Here is a 19,145-nt window from a genome sequence, read left to right on the forward strand (position 1 = left end):
CCACCATTTAGGTCTCTGATCCATTTTAAGGTCATTTTTATATACGTTGTGAATCTTTTGCCTGTGGATATCTAGCTGTCCCAACACCATTTGTTGAAGACTATTTCTTCCCCATTAAACTGTTTTGAAACTTACGTTGGAAAATTAATTGACCACAGATATGAGGGCTTATGTCTGCTCTCATTCTATTCCATCAATTTGTATGTCTACTTTATTCCAGTACCACATAGTCTTGATTACTATAGTTTTGTAGTAAGTTTTGAAAAGGGGAGGTGTAAATCTTCCAACTTTGTTCTTTTTCAAGACTCTTTTGGTTATTCTGGTTTCCTTGAATTTCCATATGAATTTTAGGAACAGCTTGTCACTTTCTGCAACGTGGACAGTTGAGATTTTGATTGTTACTATGTTCACTCTACCGATCAATCTAGGAGTGTTGCCATCTTGATAATCATTTCTTTCAATCTATGAACATGAGATGCCTTTCCAGTTATTTAGATCTTTTTAAATTTCTTTCAACAATGTTTTGTAGTTTTCAGAGCATAAGAACTGAACTTTTTTTAAATTAAATTTATTCCTAAGTATTTTATTCTTTTTGATGCTATTGTAAATGGAATTGTTTTCTTAATTTTATTTTTGGCTTGCCCATTGCAAATATATAGAAATATAATGGATTTTTGTATATTGATATTATATCCTGCAACCTTGCTAAACTTGTGTATTAGTTCTAATACTTTTTTAGTGGAGTCCTTAGAATGTTCTATAAGATCATGTCATGTGCAAAAGAAATCGTTTTGCTCTTTTCTTTCTTTTTTTTTAAGATTTTATTTATTTATTTGAGAGAGAGTCAGAGAGAGCATGAGCGAGGGGAGGGTAGAGGGAGAGGGAGAGAGACAAGCAGACTCGCTGCTAAGCAGGGAGTCCGATGTGGGGCTTGTTCCCAGGACCCTGAGATCATGACCTGACCCGAAGGAAGACACTTAACTGACTGAGCCACCTGGGCACCCCATTTTTGCTCTTTTCCAATCTGGATGCCTTTTATTTAATTATCTTGCCAAATTATCTTATTAGAACCTCCAGTACAATGTTGAATAGAAGTGGTAAAAATGGAAATCTTTCCCTTCTTCCTGATGTTAGTGTAAAAACATCAATCTTTTACCTTTAAATATTTGTTCTGGATTTTTCATAGATGCCCTTTATCAGGTTGAACAAGTTTCCTTCTATTCTTAGTTTGTTTGATGTTTGCTAGTATAGCTCTTCCGTGATTTATGATGGGGTTATGTCCAGATAAATCCAACATAAGTTGAAAATATCATAAGCCAAAAATGCATTTAATACACCTAACCTACCAAACATTACAGCTTAGTTAGCCTAGCCTACCTTAAACATGCTCAGAATATTTACGTTGGCCTATAGCTGGGCAAAATCATCTAACAAAAGCCTACTTCATAATGAACTATTGAATATCTCATGTAATTTATTGAATACCATACTAAAAGTGAAAAACAGAATGATTGTATGGGCATAGAATGGTTGTAAGTGTATCAGTTGTTTACCCTTGTGATTGTGTGGCTGATTGTTAGTTGCATCTTGCTGACACTGCCCAGCATTTTGAGAGTATCATACCACGTGTTGCTAGTCTGGGTAAAGATCAAAATTCAAAATTTGAAGTATGGGTTGTACTGAATGTATATCACTTTCACACCATCATAAAGTCAAAAAATTGTTAAGTTGAACAATTGTAAGGTAAGGGCCATCTGGGTTTTGTTGAGGATTTTGTGTCTCTATTTATAGTGTTTTTCTCTTGTGGTGTCTTTGGTGAATTATTTTTAAAAATAATAATCATACCAAAAAATCTACAAGGGTATTAGGTCTTCTCTCTTTCTTGGCTACCCATCCTTAGCCATTCACTAGTTCATATAAATAGCTATTTAAAAATAAATCTTTTTGAATTCCTTACCTTTTTTATTTTCATAAATAAGTTATTAAAATCATAATCAGCTACTGAGTATTTGACATAAGATATTCTCTATCAGGTTGTAATAATAAAATCATTTGAATTTCTATTGTAAAAAAAAAACTCACTGACAATCAGAAACTCCATTTCTAAGGTATAACTTGTGTAAGTCATGCTCTCTGAGCCTTATTTGTAAAAACAGGAATAAAGGGGAGCCTGGGTGGCTTAGTCAGTTGAGCTTCCGATTCATGATTTTGGCTCAGGTCATGATCTTGGGGTTGTAACATCAAGCCCCATGTTGGGCTCTGTGCTGGGCGTGGAGCCTGTTTGGGGATCCCCTTCTCTCTCTCTCTCTTTCTCTCTCTCTTAAAAGAAACAAACAAACAGACAAACAAAAACACCAGGAATAAAATCCCCTCCCTCCTACTTTGTCCTGAGGACTGATTGAGATGATATATGTGAGAAGGCTTGGGACAGTGTAGACTCAATTATAGTTTCTGTCGATTCACAAATTGCATATCATAGTATCCCTTTAAATAGAAAGCTGCTTGTCTCCATGTTAGATTGGCATACAACTTTTCAAAAACACTCTATTGCATAAAACTAAATACTTCTGTACGTAATCTGTTTTTCAGAAGTTATCTTTCAGTTCTTAAGTCCTTTTTTTGCCTAGGTTCTTTGATTTGTTGCCTATTTCGGAAACTTGGAAAGTACCATGCAAATACAGATATAGCTTTGCTAAGTTAAAAATAAAATACTTAGTGTTTGCTGGTGAAGGAAAATATGATGCTATGTAGGTAAAACTGTGTGATGAAAATCAGATTCACATTTCATAAGAACATTTCTGGAGAACCTTAGACTTGAAAAGTAGGAGCCAAATGCTTCTCCCAGACGATAGTTTATAACTGTCACTGAAGTCAAGAGTAATTCTGAGGGTAGAATTTAAGCCAAGTGTTTGGAAAGCTGGGAGAAAAAAAAAAAAAGAAGAAGAAGCATGCATAAATTTCCAAATCTTTCCAAAGACTTAGATGGGAGGCAATTTGTAGTTAAGATCTTGAGAAATGTTTTTTCCACTAGTGGGATATTTATAACACCTTAATATAACTTATTTTAGCTTCCACAGGATGCTAATTATGATAGAATTTAGTTAAATAACCATTTAAGTAGCAAAAACTACATATACAACAATACCAGTTATAATATGTAACATGGAATCTTTATTTTTTAAAATTTTTATTTAGTTTTTTAAAAACACGTTGGCTTTTATTTTATTTATTTATTTATTTATTTATTTATTTATTTATGTTTTAAGTAAACTCTATACCCAATGTGGGGCTCAAACTCATGACCCTGAGGTCAAGAGTCTCACACTCTGCTGACTGTGTCAGCCAGATGCCCCTAACACAAAGCCTTTAAAGATACCTTTAAATACAGAGTTTCTCTAAATGCCTTTACAAATAAAATACATCATTATGAGATTGAGATGAAACTTTTCAAACATACTTCTTGCATAAAATTAAGCCCATACTCCAGATTTATTAATAGCCTAATAATTAGAAATTATCTTAGATACCTTTTACCTCCAGTAATTTCACAAGATCTCTTTTTTTAAATTCCTACATGTTGACATAATTAAAAATTTTTAAATTGTTAAAAAATCATTAAAATAAAAAATATGGACATCCTGATATAATGGCAATTATTAAAAGGGACAATGTATAACTTTGATTATGATGTTCCAGGGGATTCGTGGTTAATCAACTATCTCTGACCCAGCTAGGTATTTCACAAGACAGGAGTTGATATCTCTTACTATTTGTCAGTGCTTGAATAGACTGGCTCCAAAGTTGATCTTAGTCTATTTTGGACAAGGGTGCTAGCCACAAAGGTCATACCTACCAGTTGATGCTTATCATTACACGATCTATGACACAAAGTAACACAGATGCAAAGAGTAAAACCTTTCTGGTAAGCTTTCTTTGAAAAACTGATAAAGGCCATCTGTGCCCAAGGTTAATAGTAACACAGGCCAGAGGAGAAAAACCTACGATCTTTTTCCATTCTCTTGATTTCCTATATAACCATAGTCAAATTTTTACAAATAAATGTGCCAACCAAAAATAAGTACAGTGAACTTATTGAGAGACAATTCTTTCCATTTAATCATCTACATAAATATCTAGTTTGATCTGTGCAACAAATCTCTAAAGGAGGTAGTACTAGTCCACGTAATAGAAAAAAAAAACAAAAAACAAAAGAAAGCCAAACTGAGCAACAGTATGGGTGAGAGAATTTCCTAAAGAGGTAACATTTACAGAGTGCCTACTGTGTACACAGTTATTTTGTGTGATGTCTGAAATGATTCTTAAAATGTGCCTAAGCAAGAAGTTTTACCTTCCCCATTAACAGATGAGGAAAAATTAGTTTGCCCACAATTGGCCTTCTGACTAGTGGTGGAGGTAGGACTCCATGGTAGACCAGTCCAGTGCTCTTTCCCTCATATCCCAGCTGTTTTTTAATTTTTTATTTGATTTTTCTTAAAGATTTTATTTATTTATTTGTCAGAGAGAGAGGAGAGGGGAGTACAAGCAGGGGGATGGCAGGCAGAGGGAGAGGTAGGCTCCCTGCTGAGCAAGGAGCCTGATGCAGGACTTGATCCCAGGACCCTGGGATCATGACCTGAGCCGGAGGCAGACGCTTAACTGACTGAGCCACCCAGGCGTCCCCCCAGCTGTTTTTTTTAACTATGTGTGTTCAACACTGGCTCAACACAGAACCAAAAACCACTGCAATATAGGATACATGACAAAGGGGAAAGTTTAGGAAATCAAAATTTATATATATTCCCTTGTAAACAAATAACTGGTATTTTATGATTCATGTGGTATTGTCTTTTTTGAATAGTGTTGTTATTTTGTCATTTTTTGTAAAAGTGGCTTTATCTTGTTTATATCCTAAAAAGAACAAGGCATATCAATCACACATGGAAACATTTTCTTCCAATTACATTAGCTATGAAAACTTTTGACAAATTATTAGTTTTGTACACACCAAATGTGCATTTGATTCCATTCACGTTCCACATCACTAGAGTAAATGGCCCGTTCTTTTTCTTACTTCACCTTCTTGAACTGCTGCACATGTTAGCAAGTTATGTAAAGCTTTGGGCCTGCAAAAAAAAAAAAAGAAAAAAGAAAAAAAAATCAAATTCCCAGGGCCAAAGAATCCTATGAAAATCAAACACAATTGGTAAGAGAAGAGTGAATATTTATTTTTGTTCCTCAAGTTCTCCTAAAGCCCACTCCATGACTCATTTTCAGTGTTCTCTTTATTTCTTTAAATCCTTATTTTCCTTCTAGAATTACATAGTCTTATGGAATCCTTGCCACTCTTTCAATCTCCTGTACATTTTATTAACCTTGATTAACATGTAGTAGAAACAATGGAGATACTGTTATTAAGAAAGGGGGGGATTCATGCTTATAAAGATGAATGAAAACCATAAGTTAATACATTTTTCTGGAGTAGGGTGCTTGGGTGGCTCAATTGGTTAAGCGTCTGCCTCTGTATTAGGTTGTGATCCCCCGGTCCTGGGATTGAGCTCCAAGTCAAGCTCCCTGCTGAGCATGGTGTCTGCTTCTCCCTCTTCTTCTGCCCCTCCCCCCTGCTCATGCTCTCTCTCTCTCGCTCTCTCTCAAATAAACAAATAAAATTAAAAAAAAAAGAAAAAAGAAAAAAATTTCTCTGGAGTAAAAATTGTTAATTTTTTTCGTATTTTTTTATTTAAATTCAATTTAGTTAACATATACTGTATTATTAGTTTCTGGGGTAGATGCTAGTGATTCATCAGTTGCATATAATAGCCAGTGCTCATGATATCACATGCCCTCCTTAATGCCCATCACCCAATTACCCCCATCCCCCCGCCCACCTCCCTTCCAGCAACCCTCAGTTTGTTTCCTATAGTTAAGAGTCTCTCATGGTTTGTCCCCCTCTCTGTTTTCATCTTATTTTTCCTTCCCTTCCCCTATGTTCATCTGTTTTGTTTCTTAAATTCCACATGAGTGAAATCATATGGTATTTTCTTTCTATGAAAAAGTTCCTAATTTTTTTTTTTTAAGATTTATTTATTTATTTGACAGAGAGAGAGAGAGCAAGAGGGAACACAAGCAGGGGGAGTGGGAGAGGGAGAAGCAGGCTCTCCGCTGAACAGGGAGCCCAATGGGGCTCAATCCCAGGTCCCTGGGATCATGACCTGAGCCGAAGGCAGACGCTTAACTGACTGAGCCACCCAGGCGCCCCGTAGGTTCCTAATTTCTAATATGAGTTGTCAGTAAGTCTTTCTTGGGCACACAACTACCTCACAATCCAATCACATCAAACCCTGCTTTCCAGCCTGAGAGGCTCTCATTGGCCATCTACAGGAGGTTTCCCAAACTTTTTGGACATGTGCACCTCTTAAAATTGAATAATAATAACAGTGATACTGCCATTTCTGAGTGGGATAGTATAAAGAAATGAATTAACACCAATCTGGATAAAATCACCACTATATTCAGCAACTTAAACACTGATTTTTGAAGTGTTGAAAATTCTTGCAAAGCATGTGAAATACCTTTATTAGATGAATGCAACTTACAGATTTATTGAATAAAAATAATAATGATAAAAACTAACACTACCACAGCAGTTATGTGACAGGTATCATTGTAAATGATTTAGACACCCTCAACACTTTGAATCCTCATGATGTAATAAACGTCTTGAATCCTCACGACCACCCTGTGAATCAGGTGCTGTTATCTCCATTTTGTGGAGAGGAAACTCAGGCATTAAAAATAGGCAGTAACTTGTCTAAGGTCTTAGAGCCAGAACCCACGCAACGTGGTGCCAGAACCCATGTTCTTCATCATGAGGCTGCCCAGCAAAATGTTCAATGTTTTACTGTGTCTCATTAATAGAAGATGGTGTAACTTAGTCTTTGAATAAGAGCAACGTTGAAATGTGCCACTGGGCTTCAGCCACCCCAGCAAAGCATGCCCCCTTCATGAATGTGCTTATCTTACTGCCACTAACTGCTTCACATGCCCATTGGATATACACTAAGGGGCTCTGAAACTCATTCCTTTTACTATTTAAATATCTTTACTGTTTTTTAAAAAAAGAAATCATATGCCATTACTCCCTTTAATGTTAAACTCTTGAAGAAAGATTACGTCTAACCCCTACGACAAAGATTCTCAAAGTTTGGCTCATGGACAATTTGCATCAGAGTCCCTGACCAGCCTGCTAGAAATGCCCATTCCCAGGTTCAGCCCAGATTTACTCATTTAGAGTATTAGGGAGTGGGACGCAGGGGATTCTGATGCCAAGTTTTGAGGACCTTTCTCCAGATCCTTTTTGTGACCCTCCTTAGGATGCCTACCCCCTGCTTCTACACGCACCAAACCCCCACCTGGAGTTCCCCTGAGTACAAGATACTCTTTCACACCTCAGAGCCTGAACATGTTGTTTCCTGTGCTTCTCATGCTTCTTCCCCCTTTGATGGTCCTCTAAACTCCCCCACTACTAAGAGTCAGTTCAATAGTCCTCTGTAAGGTTTCCTAGGGTCCATCAGTCCAGAGTTAGGTGCTTCTTCCATTGTACTCCAATGCCCTTAAACTCATTGATCTATCCTAGAATTATACTGCAACTGGTCTGTGTACTGTTAGCCAGGGAGTCCCCTGGGATCTCTGCATTATCTAGCTTTTTAAACCACCAAAGATCATGCCTAACATGAAGTGGTAGGGACTCTAAACTTGCTGTTTGGACTTGCTTGTGAGTTCAGTGTTACCCAATGACTGGAGTAAAGTACTGACAGTTCTGCAGTTAATTGTACTGAGATGGTAGGTCAAGTCCATCATTTCTATTAGAAAATAATTTTCTAGCAAATAGAACCAAGAAAATAATTTCATTCTTTCAATTTTTTTCTTCTTGCACATTTAATCCTTTTCTTCCGTTTTCCCTTTTTTATGTTTTGTATTTTGAATAGGCAATACAGGCACTAGGTACAAAATTCCAAGTATCCAAGACAGCTGACTGGGAGATAAGTCATCTCCTCACCACACCCTCCAACCACTGAGTCCCTTAGAGCTTCTAGTGTGCCCTTCCAGAGCCATTTTAGATACATAGAGGCAAATAAGTAGGTATTTATCTAACGCTATTTTGTACCTTGCTTTTTAAACTTTGTTATCTTTCCATATAAGTACATAAAAAGCAGCCTCAGCTTATTAACGGATGCATACTATTCAATTCTGAGAATATATCATGATTTTTAAATTAAGTTTTTAATTTTAATTCCAGTATAGTTAACATACAGTGTTATATTCATTTCAGGTACAATTGTTTTTTTAAATAAGGCACCTCTTGATTGACGTGTAGGTTGTTACCAGTATTCTCTACCATCAATGATGCTGCAATATATAGGTAATTTTAGACATGTGTGAGTCTACTTGTAGGATAGATTTCTAGAAATGGAATGGTAGGATTAACAGGTAGTGACACGTTTTGGAAAAATGGTTTCATAAAGATTATGCCCATTTTCACTCCCATTAGAACATATGTGAATACCTGTTTCTTGGTATCTTGCCAATAGTATTTTCTTTTTCTTTTTTTTAAAGATTTTATTTATTTATTTGAGAGAGAGAGAGAGAGTGAGCACGAGTGGGGAAGGAGGGAGAAACAGACTCCCCTGCTGAGCAGGGAGCCCGATGTGGGACTCCATCCCAGAACTCTGGGATCATGACCTGAGCTGAAGGCAGATGCTTAACCGACTGAGCCACCCAGGCACCCCTTGCCAATAGTATTTTCTTTCCTGAGGTTCTAAAATGAACAAAGGAAACCCTTCAAGTAAGTGTAGATTCATCTACTGCTCCTAACCCAGGAGCAAGAATTTTTTTTTTTTTGCATTAAGTCAACGTAGATGATTGCTCTATAGGATCTCCTTTCCCCAGGCAGGTTGGCACTGCAGCATTCATTGTTGGTCTAACCCCAATACTGTTTTCAACCCTAGAAGGCTTTGCCAGTCTTCAGAATCATTTCTCTTCTGCTGTAGAGTGGAAGACATCCTGTTCATTCTACAAATACTTACTGAGCACCTACCATGCACGAGGCATTGTTGTAGTGGCTTAGGTTTAAACAATGAATAAAATAGACAAAAGTCCCTGTCGTTAGTAAGATTACATTATAATGGAAGGAGACAGAGAGTAAACACAATACACAGGTATGATACATGGTATGTTAATTTATAAATGCCTTGGGAAAAATAGAGGAGGGAATAGGGAGTATGAGGAGTCATCTTCGTGGAGGGTGGTTAGGGAAGGCCTCACTGAGGTGACATTTAAGCAAATATCTGAAAGCAGTGAAAAAATGAGCAAGGTATCTGAAGGAAAGAGCAAAAGAAGTTGGTAGTGTGTCTGGTATGTCCTGGGACAGCAAGTTAGACTGCTGGTTAGAGCTTAGTGAGCAAGGGGAAGAGGAAGAGGTGAGGTCAGGGAGGTCAGGGGATTTGAGTAGCAGGTCAGATGTGTAGGTCCCTATAGTGAAATAGGAAAACCATGGAAAGTTCTAGAGGGTTGTTCTGAATGCCCTACTGAGAACAGACTGAGGGAGGGCAAGAATGGAAGAAGGGAAAACCAGTTCGGAGACTTTCTGTAAACCAGGTGAGAAAGGAGATGGGTCACGATGGGCTGGGAGCCATGGAGGTGTAGAAATACTTGGACTACAGGTCTGTTTTGAAGGAATGGCTGGCATGATTTGGTTAGACTGGACATTCGATGTGAGAGGAAAAAGAAGCAAGAATAACTCCAAGGTTCTTGGCTTAAAGAAGTAGGATAGAGTTGTCATTTACTGGATTGGGGAAAGAATGCAGGAAGATCATGTTTTAGGGTGAAGATGAGTTGTGATTTGGCTTGTGGCTACCATGGCTTTCTGTGGCTGGGGTTCTCAGATGGCCAAGGTTCCAAATTAAGTTAATGGCCTGGACTAGTCGACTATGACTGAAATGCCTTCTTGGGATGAAGACTTTAAGGAATCTGCCCATGGGCATTGTCCTCCTCCTGAGCTATCCTGTTCCAAAGCAGACTTGCAGTGAGCTATTGTATTAAATGTCCTATATCTTTTTTTTTTCTGTGTCAAACACTTAATCAAAGGGATAGGAAAATGCACACACATATCATCACACATAACTAAAAACGTTGAAAACAACTCAAAAACTTGATTTCTTGTCCACTACATAACAAGCAGAACATGAGCCTCCATTAGAGGACTTACTGTCGTCCAAAAATCAAAACAATTGAGTTCCACATTTGCGGGTCTGTGATATCACCAAGCCCCCAGCTCCTAGTAAATGCCAGGCTGGGCTGGTAAAGAAACCACACCAGGGCAATCTGAAATGTGCCCGATTGAAGAATGTAACCAGGAATTCACTGGACAAATAAATAATCCAAGAGAAGGATACACTTAAAACAGTCGTAGCTAAAACATCTGATGAAACAGTACCTAAGATGGAATGAATATTTCAGCAAACACACGGAAAGTGAAGGAGAAAGAAAAGCCATTATTTTAACTCTTGTTAGCGGAAGGAAAGGAAAACAAAACACAAGAACAGAAACTCACGTATAGGAATTACTTCAAAAGGCTAGGAAGAGATTAGGGGAAAGGAATTTTCAAATTGTATCCTTGAATGGGGGACGGAATCTATACTGGGCAACACTGCAAGAGCACAGAGAGCAGTATTTTTTCCCTATTCCACTCGCGATGCCAGCTGGTAGATCAGAAAGAAAACAACCAATTGCTACAAGAGAGTAGCTAAGGAAATCCGAACTTGTTTTAAACCAAGTAAAGTGGTGGCCAGACTAGGTGACTCAGAGGCATGACTCAAACCCGACACTGGGGGCCGTCAGCTCCCGGAGGCCGGGGGCGCGGCGTCAAACACATTTTAGGAAAGTACCAGGCTCGAGGAAGGCGACAGGAAACCTCCCCAGGGGATCGGCCTGGGGCTCCTCCTGCCCTACAGTCTGACCTCTTACCATCTGCACCAAGAGGAGTTTCTAATCTCCTGGCTTCCCCTTCTTCCTTTACAGCCCGCCCACCCCGCCACCCATTTTTCTTCCACAAAGTGTCACGCGGCGTGTGTGTGCAAGACGTCGTGCCCCCTCCCAGCGGCTCCCCACCACGCGCCCACCCGCCCCGCCTCCGCGGCGAGCCGCTCCCTTCCCACCCCGCCCGCGGCCGCCGTCCGGACACGCGCGGCACGAACAGCGCCGGGAGTTGCACTAGACAAACACCTGTCCCGCCTGGGCTCCGCGAGATTTGGGGGCGAAAGCATAGGCAACAGTGGGCGCGTTCTCGCGAGGTTTAGGAAATTTCCCACGGCCCGTGTTGTGTCTGAGTTGAGTAGTGGAAGGCGGTGGGAAGGAGGTGTAGCGTGAGACTGGGCTGCCCGCATTGGGCACATGCGCAGTGCCGCTCGCGAGTGCCGCGCCAATCCTGCAGCGCCTTCAGCAGGTCTCCGGCAGCGAATTCCAGTTCTCCGGGTTTTGGGGCTCCCTACAGGAGGCAGTGCTCGATCTGGGAATCTCTAGGAATTGAAAGGGCAAGGCTGGCGGGGGCGGCGAGGGTGGAGAAAGGGGTATGGCAGGTAGGAAGGAGGGGTCAGGATTCGTGCCCTTCTCCTTTCTATTAAATGCCCAGACGGACCAAGTTTGCTCCGGGGTTTCCAGGCTTAAGTTGCCTGAAGTGCGTTCCGGGCAGCGACCAGCGGCCTCGACTATGCCAGGCCCACGGAAGGACCCTGGCAGTGTCTGTCCCCATTCCACCTGGGTTCACACACGGCTGGGGACGGCGATGAGGTGCTAAGGCTCACACAGCAGGCAGCTCTCTGCCCCAGGGGCATCTCTGGTTTGAGTGCGAGTGGGGCCTCAATTCCAACGCAGTTTTCACCTCTGGAGAAAACTACGCGGCGCTCTGGCATGCATATACAAGGTGGACATTAGAGGTGTCTTTGCCAGAGGCCTTGGCCTGACCTCATTTCACACCCAAGGAGAAGAAAGCTAAGTCCACAGAGCTCAACTGCTAAAGTTTTCCATTTACAGAGCTCTGAAGGGTCACAGCCCACGTTGTCATCTTGTCTGTGCGCAAGCATGGGGGGGTCGAAGAGAGCGAAGACAGTTCTAGGTTTGTCACTTGCCGAACTCCAGGCATCTCTGTAGCTCCAGCATCTAACGCATACATTTGCATAAGGGAGGTGTCCAATGAACGTCTGAATGAATGAAAAGGGCTGGGAACCAGAGTGAGCGGGAAGCCACTTGGAAAACACCCATTTGAGGAGGTGTTTCATCTAGGCCTGTGAAACGCGGCAGATTTTCCCAGGACCCCTCCTCCCTTCCCCTCGGCCCCGCCTCCTGACCCTTCCATTCCCCGTCCCCGTTGTAATCCCCTCCGGTTTTCCTCAGTCTCCACGTACGTCCCTCAGGGCGCGTCCCAAAACCCGGATAACCGGAACACTCCCCATGGACCACACTGAGGGCTCGCCCGCGGAGGAGCCGCCTGCGCATGCTCCATCGCTTGGGTAGGTGTCCAGGGAAGGCAGCGAGCAGGATCCCCTACTCCGCGGGCGGCGCGAGGCGTCTGGCTCTTCGCGGCGGCTGCGAGGGGAAAAGAAGCGCGGGGGCTGGGTGGAATCGAGGAGTGAGGAAAAAGGGAAGGGGCGGGGGAGAGGGACCAGGGAAGGCGTCAGGGGGAATCTCGCGAGGGTTGGAGTTTTGGCGAGAGTTTGTGGAAGATGGCGCCTGTTGTGACAGGGTAAGTCTGGGGGAATCGGAGCGCTGGGAATCGGCAAAGTTGCGGGCGTCTGGCAGCCCGCGGCGGGCGGCGTGTTCGGGGGCCGCGGCACGCTTGGCGTCCGGGGCCGCGGGGGCGGCGTCGCGTGCGTCGAGCGCGGCGGCGGCGGCGTGTGGCCGTGCGCTGCTCGCTCTGCGCCGCCGTGGCTCGGTCTCCGGCGCGTGAGGGCGGGCGGCGGCGGCGGCGACGCCGGCGGGTGCGGGCGTGAGTGCGGCCGGGCGCGCGGGGCCCGCGGGCGCCGTGCGGGTCGCGCGCCTCTTGCGCCGCCGCCCGCGGGCCGGGCCTCCTGGCCCCGCTCAGCTTTGTTCCTCCGGGCGGTCGTCGCCTCCTCGCCGGGCCGGTGTCCCCGGCCCCGGGCGCTTTGTCTTTCCCCGCTGCCCCCCGCGACTCTCTACCCCGGGCCCTTTGTTTCACCGCCTTGGGCGCTTTGTCCGACCCGTCGCGCCCCGCATCCCTTTTCCATCTCCTCCCCTCAGCTGTCCTTCCTCCCGTGCCCCTTTGTTGTGCCCTTCGCTGTTCGGTAGCTCAGTGACCTGCCACAGCCCAGGCACCAGATTTCTGTCTTTTAATTTTTCTTCCATTATTTTTCTCACGTGTTTTCCTCTCACCTTTATGTTTGGTACTTGATCACTCCCAGAGTCTTTGTCTCGCCCATTCAGTGGCTTATTCGCTTGGCACCCCCTTCCCCTCCCATCATCGGTTGATTTATCCACTACCCACGGAGTGTGTCGGCTGAACTGTCTCAGCCTCGGGGACTCCATCTGGTGCTTCTGCGCGCAGACAGACCCTACGGTTTGTTGTTGTTTTTGTGGGTCTTGAAAGAGGCGTGGGGATACTTAGTTTCCTCCTCGGCGTTCCGCACCCTTTTCTCTTGGGATTATGTGTACGTACACACACACACACACACACACACACACACAAACACCCACCCACCCACCCACCCCCCTTTCTCTCGGGATTACAGTGTCTCCGGTTTTCTTCGCGGTCTCTTTGGGCCCATGGTTGTTTTGCTTGGAAACAGTAGCCCTGGAAAAAGATCTGGTCTCTAGGTTATTGCTCTTCCACCCCCGCCCCCTCTGCCCCTAGGCCGTTTCTGATGGCCTAGGCCAAGGTCAGCTGTCGTAGCTTTGCTTCTGGGTTACCTGGGGGTATTGTAGGAAGGTTAGAAGAGGTGCGAGGTATTTTTTTTGTTTTTTTCTGTTGGGTGTATGAGACTAGTTTCAGATATCCACATTGGCTATTCATTTGGTACGTGAATAGTAGTAGCGTAAATTTTGATGTTAAAAATTTCTGAACGTTCGTGGGGAAGATTCCAGCATTTTCTAGACTATAGGTCTAGAGTTAGTTATTTTACCAGTAACTCCTGCTGCTAAGGAAAAAGGGAGGCATCCTACTTGGGAGTTTTACTTTTTCTTAATCATTAGATAGTTTATAATTATGTGCTTTTGCTCTGTAGATTTGTGACAACCCTTCTGTCCCATCTTTGGAGTTGAAATGAGGAACACGCTTAAGAGTGCAGTTTCTGGTTGATGAATACTGCTTCTAGAATCTTTGTGGAATGCATTAATCAAATGCAATTAAAAGACATTTAAGTAATAGTCTTAAGTAAGGTAAAGTCACTTCTAATGTTAAAGGAGCTTTAAATTGTTCAGAGTGCTTATTGTTATGGTAATGTAAAAACTGGGAGTTGGGGGGGAGGGAGGGTGGTGTGGTGTATTTAAATAACCTGAATATTCTGGTGCTGAGGAAAAGAAGTATTCAATTTACCAGGATTACTAGATTGAATATATTGTTCAGAAGTTGGGTTTTTTTCCCCCTTACTAGTTGATCACTAAGTTTAGAAGTTGTGTTAACCACAAAATCATTTGGAGTGTCATTTCCTTTATAAACTAAAGTTCCACATGAAGTGCTACTAGTATAGGATGTACAAGATTTAGTGTGAGGAATGTTGTTAAACATTTTTTTTTTGAAGGCTGTGATTAGAATTAGTAGTTTGATTTTAATTAATGGAAAATCTTTTTTCATAATTGATATGTGAGGGTTTTGTGAAAATTTGCAGTCTGGGTTCCATGAGTGGATTTTACCCGTAATCATTTGTCTCCCGTACTTGTTCTTTGTGCATAATCATTCTTTTGAAGGTAAAATCTTGAGTACGCTTTTTCTGACTCTAAACAAAAGTGTAAATATGGTGTAATAATGGAAAGTATTTTGTTCTGACTTGTACATGTAGGAATGATCACACAAACGTAAAAGCCACTTTTACAAACCGTGTTGTGTTTTTTGTTTCTAAATTGAATTAAGACCTTTATTTTGTGATCATATAAAACATTGCTTTTACTAAATTATATCAAATAGCAACATACTTAGAAACATACGGGATGAGTTGTGGTTGGGACACTTTCATTCTGATTATCGACTATTAAAGCTTTAAATTTGTTGTCCATGCATATTGCAGATGGGTGTGCAGAGTGTATTTTCAGGAAAAAAATAGAAGCTCACTTGTGGTATTTTCAGATCTGTTCTAATATATGCTTCTTTGTATTAGATTATTTAAGTAGTTAGGTTTATTAAAAAGTTACCTATTGTCTGATAACAGTTTTCTATCAGTGTCTTTAAAAGGGTAAGATAAAAAATGGTTTGGGAGAAAAGCCACTCTTGCCAGCTGTACTCCATTTGTACTTCATTAAATAATCTTTGGCACTCTGGGTGGATAGGGTATTAGGGAAAAATGGTGTGTTTGAAAGTTCTTACAAATCCTAATTCTAGGATTGGGTCATTTTAAAAAATAAAGTTTAAAAACCTAGGATGTGGCTTTAAAACGTTTTTTTGCGTCCTCCTAATACTAAATTTCATGTTATTTCAACTAGGGGCAGTATTTTCTCATGGATTGACTAAAAGTTGTTATTCTTGGCATCTGGCTTTATGATTATTTCCAAGTTACTCTACTTCCCCTGGGCCAATTTCCTAACTATGTAGTAAAATGGGAATTGTAATAACTTGCCACATCTGCACAGGATTGCTGTGCCTTAGGATTTGCAGAGAGCATCCTTGCATGAAAGGTGTGGTTAAATTCTAGGAATTGTTACTGAAATAAGCTGATGTGAAGTAGGTCATATTTTATAGGAAGTCAAGTAGGAGGTTATGAACAAAGTTCTTGGCAAGTCACAGTGGTGATAGTGGGATGAAAAAAATGAAAATATGTATTATAGTTTGGGTAATAAAACCAATACATTTTTTTCCCTATAAGCTTAGAGGGAGAGGGATAAGTAAAACAAATTACAGGGTGGTGTATTTGTTGTATAAGAGATTGAAAATCTGTCAAACTCAAGTAATAACACTGTGAAATTATGGGATGCTTTCCCTCTATTGATCTGTTTTCTGCACTTGGTGATTTTTTTTAAAGTTTTTATTTTATGCGTGTGGGTAGTATGTTTTAAAAGTGGTGGCACAAAATGTTTTCATTAGACTCTACGCCAAATCTGTTAATAGTAATGACTATTTTCAATATCCTTGTAGTTTTTAATGCTTTGTCATTTGCTCTAAAGAATATTTCCAACAACCAAGGGCCATGATTTCAGGCCCTTGATCAAAGGCCCTTGGCCCTTGATCTAGGAAAGTGTTTTACATTTAGGAGATGCTCCGTAGACACTTAACTGAACAAACGAAACCTGTTGCTTCTCTATTCTTGGTAGATGATACAACATCCCAGCTAAGTTCCCCGAGCTAGGTTTCTGGATTCCTCTCTTACACTAACCCTTCACATTTAGACACTAAGAACTGAAAATTTTCCCTTCTGAAAATCTCTTGAATCTGTGTCCTTCATCCCTGCTGCCACAATTCATGTTCTCATTTCTCTCATGGGTTAGTATAAACATTGGCAGCTTCCTTTTTCTGTTTGTAGGTTCACCTCCTTTATCCAGATTCCACACAGTCTAAATAGCAAATCTGATCACTTCACTTCTTAGTTTAAAAACCTTTCAATGGCTCCCCCTAGCAGCCTTCATTAAAGAGGCAGTGGAGTAGAGAGTATGAGTTCACATTTAGGATTTAATCCGGACTGGGTTCCAGTTCTGTCTCTGCCATTTAAAACCTCATAACACTGACAAGTGCTCTGAGTTCTTGCGTTTTCCATCAATTGCAAGATAATTATTCTTAGCTCAGTGGGTCGTGGTGAGGATTGAATGCAAGAAAACATTTAGTAGGATACCTAAACACATAGCAGGTGCTCAAAAAATGTTAGCTAGCTTGACATATAGGGTCCTCTATAACTATTTCATTTACCTTTTCTCTAGCTGAACTGTATGCCTTTCTTTCCTTTACTCTTTAGTGCTCTGGCTATATTTAAGAATCTGCAGTTCCCTGGATGGGTTTAGCAGTTTAATGCCTTCCAGTACATGAAAAGTGCTGGTATTAGTGGGTTATTATTCAAGACTTACGTCTGACGATATTCTAACGGGATCTTCCAGGCTGGGTCCAGTGCCCCTTTGGTGTGTTCTTAAAGGACTCAGGATAATTCTCTTGGAAGTGTCATACTAAGTTGTAATTGTCACATTCAAAGGCTTTTCATTAGTTACCTGGTGGCAGATACCATTTTTTTTCATAATCGTTTATATATTCTTATACTCAAAAGAGTGTCTAGCACATGATAGGGACTCGGTAAAAAGGTTTTTTGAACAAGTGACTCAAAAGAGTACTTTGAAACCTTGGCGCAACCTGGTTCCTGTAGGCAGAATTTGATGTACATGGGAATGTATTGATTCTCTAGGGAATTTAATTGCTGAGGTACCCAGAGGAATTGATATTTTCAGCTACAGGCATTCTCATAGCCTCTGAGAACATTATAGTAAAATCTTAGCCAGAAGTTCCTTTTGGATTATACTATATTGTTTGTACAAAACTGTTAAGTTTAAATTTCACATTTTGTTTTTTGAATGGTTGACCAGTGTTTCTCAAAGGGTTCCATTATTTTTACATGTTCTAAGTCCTTCTTAGATGCATAGGGATGTACATTAAAACTTAAGACTCTGGACTGCTTCTTTTGCGGGGGGGAGCCATGCCATCGAACCAAATAATAACCTGATAACCTTGATAATCTTCAGGAAGCCTCTGGAATTGTGGACAGGTTACGATTTCTCCAAGCTTCAGGTTCTACCTCTATATAATAGGGAATGATAATTTTGTTGTATTTATCTGACAGGCATGTGACTATCAAGTAAGGTAAAATATGTTAAATTATAAAGGCCGAATAAAAATATTTAAGTGATTTGTAAATACTAAAGCACTGTATACAAATATTTTCATTGTAACAAACGGTTTCTCCTGCTAACCTTTCACAGGCAGTGTTCAAGATGGACTTTTTATTTTGTAACCTGTGGTTTGTGGGTCATGTTTTAGGAAGGCAGCAGTGTATTTAGTGCAAAGGACCACAGCTCTTGAAATATGTGCCTTGGCATTTTGAGCAGACATATTTGGTAAATTACTGCTTGACCATGGATGTTGTCATTGAGTCACCCCCAACTTTTGGGGTCTACTTGTTACTGCTGTCTTCTCTGCTTGGACAGCCGTAATAAAGTAGGAATGTTGAATGCCTGACTGCAGCCATCTTTCATACATCCTGCCCACAGTTCTGGATGCCCCTGAGGCCTGGCACAGCATCATGGTGTCACTTATGCCTCATTAGACCTGCTTCTGCTTCAGGGAATGAAATGATATCCTAGTAGTATGAAAAGGATAATGTGTTTCCTGAACATACTTCTGAGGAAAAGCAAGCATTAGAGGCACTCTGACTTGGGTTGTATAATTGGTAGTAATTACCTATCTGCATAAATATTTGTGTAGGTTTGTTACGTTGAGACAGTGTATAATGATAAGCATGACAGCTTTTTAGTCAAACTGGTCATGTTCATGGCAGTCTTGGAAATATTTGCACTATTTTAAGATTACAGAAACAATGTAGAAACCACTGCTGCTTAGGTATCCTAAGTTGCAAAAGCCTTGAGATAAAAATGCTGCACCTGTTGGATGTGAGCTGGAATATACTAGAAAATCAAGTTGACTTTTTTTTAACTCCCCTCCCACGCTTCCTTTTCTATATTCAATAGTTTTAACTTGGCCTTAGAGCTAACGTTTTTTCTGCACATTGTTAATTAGATGATAGAATTGTAAATGAATACGAGTGTATTTCTCATAAAAAGTGTATATAACCAGGAAAAATGTTTATCACTTTATGAAACCCTGTTATTTTTTATTAGCATGGTAAAGATTGTGTTATATAACTGCAATATTAGTTGCCTTATAAAGTATAGAACCA

General features: G+C 41.1%; 1 protein-coding gene across 6 annotated transcripts in view; it reads left to right on the plus strand.

The window, feature by feature from the left end:
* RBPJ (recombination signal binding protein for immunoglobulin kappa J region) overlaps positions 1 to 19,145 on the plus strand; it is a 220,561-nt gene that overhangs the window by 99,599 nt on the left and 101,817 nt on the right. Inside the window, exon 1 of one of the 6 annotated variants that reach the window (XM_036099850.2) lies at positions 12,487 to 12,563. The exons of 1 other annotated variant lie outside the window; for it this stretch is intronic. In XM_036099850.2, the coding sequence (XP_035955743.2) occupies positions 12,505 to 12,563 (59 nt within the window). In that variant the 5' untranslated portion in view covers positions 12,487 to 12,504. 4 more of the 6 variants (XM_036099851.2, XM_036099853.2, XM_078068471.1 and 1 more) reach the window with 4 other exon arrangements.

This window comes from Halichoerus grypus, chromosome 3 (genome assembly GCF_964656455.1).
Source record: "Halichoerus grypus chromosome 3, mHalGry1.hap1.1, whole genome shotgun sequence".
NCBI classification, from domain to species: Eukaryota; Metazoa; Chordata; class Mammalia; order Carnivora; family Phocidae; genus Halichoerus; species Halichoerus grypus.